The sequence below is a fragment of the Pongo pygmaeus genome, chromosome 12, assembly GCF_028885625.2.
Source record: "Pongo pygmaeus isolate AG05252 chromosome 12, NHGRI_mPonPyg2-v2.0_pri, whole genome shotgun sequence".
NCBI lineage: Eukaryota > Metazoa > Chordata > Mammalia > Primates > Hominidae > Pongo > Pongo pygmaeus.
In genome coordinates, this window is record NC_072385.2 from 43,518,319 (window position 1) to 43,526,438 (window position 8,120).

Genomic DNA, 8,120 nt, shown 5'->3' on the forward strand with positions numbered 1-8,120 from the left:
CAGTTGGAAGGAAAGATCCTGCCTTTTCTCTGACTGGAAGGACATTACACATATTCTAGTATCACCCCGCTTCCTTAATAGAGTATAATGACTGAATCGATAGTTTTCTTACCACATCTTATTTTGTTCCAGTATTGAAATCTGGCATTTTTGTTATGCATTTTCTTGAAGTTAGATTATACTTATTTCAGAAATAGTATGTGTTTTTTTAATATTAATTAACATATAATACATTTATATGTAGCCATATTATAAAGAATAATTTATAATTATAATATTTATAATAAGTTTTTGTCTGCATTTAGATGATACAGTTAACTGGTATTCCAGTAGTGAAGAGGAAGAAGGAAGCAGTGTCAAATCAATACTGAAAACATTACAGAAACAAACAGAAACTTTAAGGAATCAGCAACAACCTTCCACAGAACTCAGCACTCCTACTGATCCAAGACTTGCTAAAGAGAAAAGTAAAGGAAACCAAGTGGTTGACCCTAGGCTTAGGACTATCCCAAGGCAAGACATTAGAAAGCCTTCTGAATCTGCCCCACTGGATCTTAGACTTGCGTGGGATCCCAGGAAATTGAGAGGGAATGGAAGTGGTCACGTAGGCTCTTCTGTTGGAGCAAAGTTTGATTTGCATAATGCAAATGCTGGCACTAATGTCAAACACAAAAGAGGCGATGATGATGATGAAGATACAGAAAGAGAACTGAGAGAAAAAGCTTTCTTAATACCTTTGGATGCCTTACCTGGCATAATGCTCCAGGATCCAAGGTCACAATTGAGACAGTTCAGTCACATTAAAATGGACATTACTCTAACCAAACCCAACTTTGCAAAACACATCGTGTGGGCTCCGGAAGACTTACTTCCAGTACCTTTACCTAAACCTGATCCAGTGTCTTCAATCAATTTACCTCTGCCCCCACTTATAGCTGACCAGAGGCTAAATAGATTATGGAATACAAAAAGTGATCTTCATCAAAACACAGTGTCCATTGATCCAAAATTAGCAGCCAAAGCCAAAATTAATACAACAAACAGAGAAGGTTACCTAGAACAATTTGGAGACTCACACAGTTCAGGAGCTAAATTAGGAGATCCTAGACTACAAAAAAATTTTGATCCTAGGCTTCACAGACTGCCCAATACAGAGTCTCATCAAGTGGTTATGAAGGATTCACATACATCAAAGGGTGCCCCTCACTTAGCCAGATCAAACCCTGGTTCATCACAGCCCTCAGGGGCAGGAACTAGCAATTCTGGTTCCGGGGCTCTGCCTCCATATGCCCCTAAACTCTCTTCCTCAGCTGGCCTTCCACTGGGAACTTCAACTTCAGTTCTTAGTGGTATTAGTTTGTATGACCCTAGGGATCATGGTTCATCATCCACATCAGAGCTAGCAACAGCTTCTTCAGGAGAAAATTCAAAGAACCAGAAAAAAAGTGGTGGCTTAAAAAGTAGTGACAAAAATGAACCTTCTCCTGGAGAAGCTATCCTTCCACAGAAAACCAATCCAAATGTGGAAGTCACTCTTGATGGGCCAGCTGACCCACAGGCAGATGTTCCCAGGAGTTCTGGTAAGGTTCAGGTCCCAGCAGTGCACAGCCTTCCTGTTCAGGCATTAACAGGCTTAATTAGGCCACAGTACAGTGATCCAAGGCAGGCAAGGCAGCCAGGACAGGGGAGCCCAACCCCAGATAATGATCCCGGTAGAGAAACAGATGACAAATCTCTGAAAGAGGTTTTTAAAACTTTTGATCCAACCGCTTCACCATTTTGTTAGCTATTGTGTAATTGAGCAATTCTTTTCACTCTTGTGACTATCTCAGTCCTCTGCTGTTTTGTAACTGGTTTACCTCTATAGTTTATTTATTTTTAAATTATAAACACTTTTCAGCTGCTAGTATCAGAACCACATGAAGTTATAGCCTCTAAAGCCTGTGGTATTTTATATAATATTTTTATAACTTTAAGAGACTGTAGTAATTGACCTAAAAACTTATGTTAGCTTCAGTAAAAGTACTTTTATTGTAAATAAACAATCATGAACTCAACACTCTGCCTGAATATATGCCAGTTGTCTTTCATAATCAATGTTTAGATAAATGATTGCCACTTTTTATATGGTTGTTTAGTTTCAAGCAATATGATGTACATTACTTTTGAGAAACAGTATTTTGACTAGGACCTCTCTATTTGTCAGCACAGAACTGATTAATATGTAATGCTAACTGCTAATTAAAATGTAAAATCAAGTAAAGAAAACATTTTAAAATTACAATTAGCAGAGCAGTTCATGTTTAAGGGCATCACTTTTATTAGTATTGGCAATATTATTTGTGTAAATGAAGCATTTGAATGTCATATCTTTTTAAAGTATTTTATTGTATACTGTATCATAGAAGTTGGAGGTATATAAATAGAACATTTTGCTAAAGTGAAAAATTTCCAAGTTCTCTAGCATAACTTTTTACATTTAATTTTTCATATGAAATAGCAATTAGTTACTGCTGTGTTACATTGTGATGTTTATGTATGTCAATGTTTTTGTCTTTAGCAGCATAATTTATATTGCTTTTTCAAATGATGTAGCTGCATTAATTGTGTTCATCATGACTTTGGTGATTTTTAACAAAATTTTTAAAGACCCAGTGAGAGTCTGTAGTGATTATTACACAGATAATGTTTTAAATGTCTAGGTTCTGTATTTTTTTCTTAAATAGCAAGAAAATACAGATTGCTAGTATAGTCAACAGTATTTGGCTATCAATAAAGAATCTCTTTAAGATCTCACCTGGCTGGCATTCTGTAACAGAGGGGATTACCTGGTGTTTTAAGTATTTAATGTCCTCATAGTGTGGAAATCCCCTAAATTGATTAGAAATTGTATTTTATGAAAAATAACTTGTATTCATTCTTGTGTATTTATTGCAATATATAAATAATGGCAACTCTATTTGTTTTATACATATATAATTTATAACTGAATCTAAGTATTAGACTGCTACTCATATTTTGAACTGCAGGTGTAGGACAGTGTTTGCTGGTAACAACTCCAATGTGTATTAATAACTTGAAAAGGAGCATTTCACTATATTTGCTGGTAACAACTCCAATGTGTATTAATAACTTGAAAAGGAGCATTTCACTATAAAAGATAATGAAAGGTAATGAAATCAGTCCTTGAATGAAAGCAGTGCCCTTGAGAAGGGATTCTTTTTAAAATATACAGTAAAATATTTCGTGGGAACCTAACACTCACATAGCATATGGTTTATTAATAATGCATATCCTTTCTAATCACTTCTTCAATTCTTTTTGCTGCAGTTCTGTGCTAAAATGGGCTTGTGGTTAAGTGAAAGAGAACTCTACCTAAGAAGTTCATTGTGTTCTAAGTGGAAGGAGAGTTACTGAAGGGAATGTGAATTTTTACTGTTTGTACTTCAGATACATTTGTTGTCTAAAATGGCTCTGGATAACATTTTTGGGTTAAAAAATGTAATTTAAAGCCACCATAGAAAGTATTTTCTGATTTACTGTCCAAATGAACTTTGTTGTTAATTGAGAAGTCAATAAAATGGATTAAACTGACAGAAAAAAACATATATATATCCCAAGGTGTAATTTACTCTTTTGTCAGGATAAAATCAGAAAAATGGCTGATTTTAGTAAATGAAATTTTTAGCAAATCTTTCATTCATGTAGTTTATAATTATTGTCAAGCAATGCTGTTTACATTTTAAGCATCATACAAAAAAGAGAATTTGGCTTGCTAAACATCAAAATAGAATCCAAACTCTTAACAGAATATCTTTTTTACAACTAAAAGAGATATTCCAAGATTTATTAAAAAGTCAGGTTTAAAAGTTATTAATGCAAATTATGTAATGTTCATTTATTCAGTATTCTTGAGTCCCTATTACCTCAATTGGTGTTCTAGAGGCTATTTTACAAGAAAGTTTGAACTTAGTTTCAAATTTGACAATATATTTTATATGAAAATGTTTATGTTTAAAATAATTGTTATTTATTATGCAGCATTTTTATCGTGATAACATTAGTTTATGGGATATTCTGTCATATCCTGTAAACATAGTTTATTTTTCTTCTTTTTTCCCATTTTCTCATACAAATTGAATAAGTAGCCATTTTTCCCCAATGAATACCTCTTCTTTTAGGTCAGTTGGTGTTTTTAGAATCTATGTAATTTGATTTGCATTGTTAGATTGAAAAGTAAGTTACGTTCCTGTTCTTAGAAGCCACACATTTAGAGATAACAGAAAAAACTTGAGTCTTAAGAGTCTGGATAGGCTCATCCATTGAGATGTAACTTAACTATTCATACTGTTTGTGACGGAAATTCTACACCTGTTTACTGTGATGATGAATAGAGTGGATATATCAGGGGGTTGAAATGGAACACACAGAAGATCATGACAATTGAGATTCAGCAACTACATTCTCATATCTTGGTTAAGACCTGATTGTGAACCTTGAAAACAAATCAGATGTTGGAGTGATTTCAAACTCTATTTCAACAATTGGGTCTGTTTCTATATGGACCCTCTATTTCCCAGCTGAATGTTTCAAACCCCCAAATTAGGCTGCAACCAAAAGAGCCTAATTGTGAAATGATGTGCGCTTATGTTTCTGTTTGTCCTTTAGCCATGGAACTTTAAAGAGTAGTGTTCCTCCTACTTACTTGAAGCGTGGAAGAAGAGTTGAGTAGTAAATCCTGTGTGAACTTTTAGCTCAGCTACTCTGCTGAATTAATTAGAGAGAGGTAGGAAGGACTTACAAGGGCTGGAAGTTTAAAGAGAATAATATTTTTTGTTCTGAATTGATTTCTGTGTAATTTGTATCAGTATCTAGTTGCTTATCTGTGAAATTGGGTTAATTTTTATTGATCACGTTTGATGTAAAGAATGAATTATTTTTGTAAAGTATTTGTAAATATAAAATTGCTTTATAACTTGAATGAACATAATCATTATGCTCCCATTAGGGTGCGTTAAGTTGTACAAATTCCAAAATAACATGGTATGGTTTGTATGGTTTAGCAATTTTACGAAGCTTCAGATGACATGCACTGATGACACAACAGTAGAATTTCCTGAGCGGCTGAGTGAATATTAACCCATCAAGTTAGCAATTTCCTTAAATACATGAGTATCAGGAAGATAGGACTTCCCTACTTTAGAGCTATATAGACTTGTGCCTCTTCAAGATCTGACTTCTCTGCATATTTTATACAGGTTGGATATTGATGGAGGGTTAAAGATGCTATGACAGTTCATGGTGCATGGTGTGTTTGTTAAAATCAGCATGTTTAGGCAAAGTGGCCAACTCATTCAATGTAAGAGCCACCAGCTCTTAGAAACAACAGATATATTCACACCCAGTCTGTAATATGTATTTCTTCAGGCATGTCACATTGAGGTCTTCCTGAAAGACCACTTACTTCATAAAGGTATTATCTTTCTTTAGTTAATGGCCACTAGAAGTTAGAAAGCTCCTAGGGACCAGGATATGAGATCTTAAAGAGGCTGTCAGAATCTTTCCATTTGCATGACACAGAATCTGTGGTGGAGATGTTTTCCCTGATGTTTTTGGAGGGTTGGACTGTGCTGAAGGCTGTACCTTGGTGGGGGTGGTCTGCAGTCATGCAGTCCACTGATAGGGTCCCCCTCCCCGCAAGCTTCAATAATTGAGCTTTCTGTTAATTTCTCGCATTATCTTTTCAAAAATGGTTTGGCAGCACTTGATGACATTATGTTCAAAATTAAGTCCAGTAAAATATATAAGCATTTGTAAACTATAATTATAGTTTAAATAAGACTTAGTTTAGGAAATCGAAGCTTTGACATATATAACCAAACGGCCTAAGGGTTCAAAGCTATTTTCTTAGGTGTTACACCTTAGCATTTACATAATGCCTTTTCCCCAAGCAGTTTAATGTGGTTTGCAGAAAGTTTTGGCAGCTACCAGTCACTATATTGCTGGAGTTTTGTGTTTGAGTATGTCATTTATCAGCAGTATCTGCCAGTTGTGACAAAGCCCACCCTATTAACCTGCCTTTCCTGGAAAGGATACAGACCCAAGAAAGGTTAACATCTACATAGTACTTAGAATTTCTGATTTTAAAATAAGAAACAAAAAGCACATTTAAAATAATATTTTATGCTTTTGGAGGCAGGACCCACATGTATCTCCTTATTTTTATACTTGCCATAGAAACAAGCCTAGTTGTAGGCACACAGTGGGTGCTTTGTTAACTGCTTGTTGATGGCTTCCGGACATCCATCCAAATGTCACTTTTACAGATGCTGTCACCCGTTAAACAGGTGTGGCAGAAGTATTCCATGACTGCATTAGGAAGAATGCACCTTATGGGTTATATCTCTTTCAGTAGACAGCCCACCTGCTCTTTTTTGTCCCCACCCTCACCCCAAGCAATATGAAGACAGATTATGGCAACTTAGGAGCTCCATGTTTCCATAATAATTCATAACTTTAAGAGTCCTCCAGACTTACAAGATTACTTCATGGTGAAAGTTTGGATTGATCAATAATTTATTTCTATAAATGTCTGCAGGATTTTTTCTGTCACCAGAAAAGTAACTGCATAGCCAGTCTTTTTTTTTTTTTTTTAATTTTTTATTTGTTGTTGTTTTTGTTTGTTTGAGACGGAGTCTTCACTCCTGTTGCCCAGGCTGGAGTGTAATGGTGCAATCTCGGATCACTGCAACGTCTGCCTCCCAGGTTCAAGTGATTCTCCTGCCTCAGACTCCCAAGTAGCTGGGCTTACAGGCACGTGCCACCACACCTAGCTAATTTATTGTATTTACTAGAGACGAGGTTTTACCATGTTGATCAGGCTGATATTGAACTCCTGACCCCAGGTGATCCACCCACCTCAGCCTCCAAAGTGTTGGGATTACAGGCGTGAGCCACCGTGCTCAGCCTGTTTTTTATTTATTTTTTTGAGACAGTCTCACTTTGTCGCTTAGGCTGAAGTGCAGTGGCGCTATCTCAGCTCACAGCAGCCTCCGCCTCCCAGGTTCAAGCAATTCTCCCACCTTAGCTTCCTGAGTAGCTGGAACTACAGGTGTGTGCCACCACACCCAGCTAATTTTTGTATTTTTTTGGTAGAGACAGGGTTTCACCATGTTGGCCAAGCTGATCTTGAACTCCTGGCCTCAAGTGATCCACCAGTCTTGGCCTCTCAAAGTGCTGGGATCACAGGCATGAGCCACCACGCCTGGCCCAGTCTTTTTTTAAAAATTATTATTTATTTTTATTTATTTATTTTTTGAGACGGAGTCTTGCTCTGTTGCCCAGGCTGGAGTGTAGTGGCATGATCTTGGCTCACTGCAACCTCTGCCTCCGGGTTCAAGCGATTCTCCTGCCTCAGCCTCCTGAGTAGCTGGGATTACAGGCATGCGCCACCACAGCCAGCTAATTTTTTATATTTTTGGTAGAGACACAGTTTCATCATGTTGGCCAGGCTGGTCTCAAACTCCTGACCTCAAGTGATCTGCCCGCCTCGGCCTCCCAAAGTGCTGGGATTACAGGCATGAGCCACTGTGCCTGGCCAGTCTTTTATTTTAAAATAAATACTTAGTCCTAACCTAGTGAATTGTCAATAGCATTTAAAATTCCTATTATCCTGACACCATGAACAGTAATTTTCCCTTTCAAGTTATGATTTGACTCTAATTTTGGGTCTTGTATCTGGTCTTTAAACACCTTTCGTTACCCTTTGGAATAGAACAATCATGCTACTGTTAGCAAAATTATTGTAGGCATAAGGAAGAGCTGTGAGTTCAAAGAAGATTGTGAGTTCTTGGAATAGTATTTTACAGCATTGTTTATTCTTGACTTTCTTGTTTTTTAAGCTTAGAGTTTATAAGAAAAAAGTGAATATATAGCTAATTATAGCATTTTAGAAAAAATTAGCTCTGCAGACAGGCCCCACACTTCTTGGCTCATTACTGATTTTAATACCTTCATGAGAGTATTAAGGTTGAAAGGAATGGTGAAATTTGCATTATCAGAGGTCTGATATGTAATTTATTGTGAAGAAATTAAATATATAGAGGCTCAATTAAAAATAA

General features: G+C 36.3%; 1 protein-coding gene across 2 annotated transcripts in view; it reads left to right on the forward strand.

Annotated features, from left to right (window-relative positions):
* ZC3H6 (zinc finger CCCH-type containing 6) overlaps positions 1-4,990 on the forward strand; it is a 60,373-nt gene extending 55,383 nt beyond the window's left edge. For both annotated transcript variants that reach the window (XM_054472132.2, XM_063648558.1), the window contains exon 12: positions 306-4,990. In XM_054472132.2, coding sequence (XP_054328107.1) covers positions 306-1,786 — 1,481 coding nt within the window. In that variant the 3' untranslated portion in view covers positions 1,787-4,990. The remainder of the gene's footprint in view (positions 1-305) is intronic.
* Positions 4,991-8,120: the final 3,130 nt, after the last annotated feature.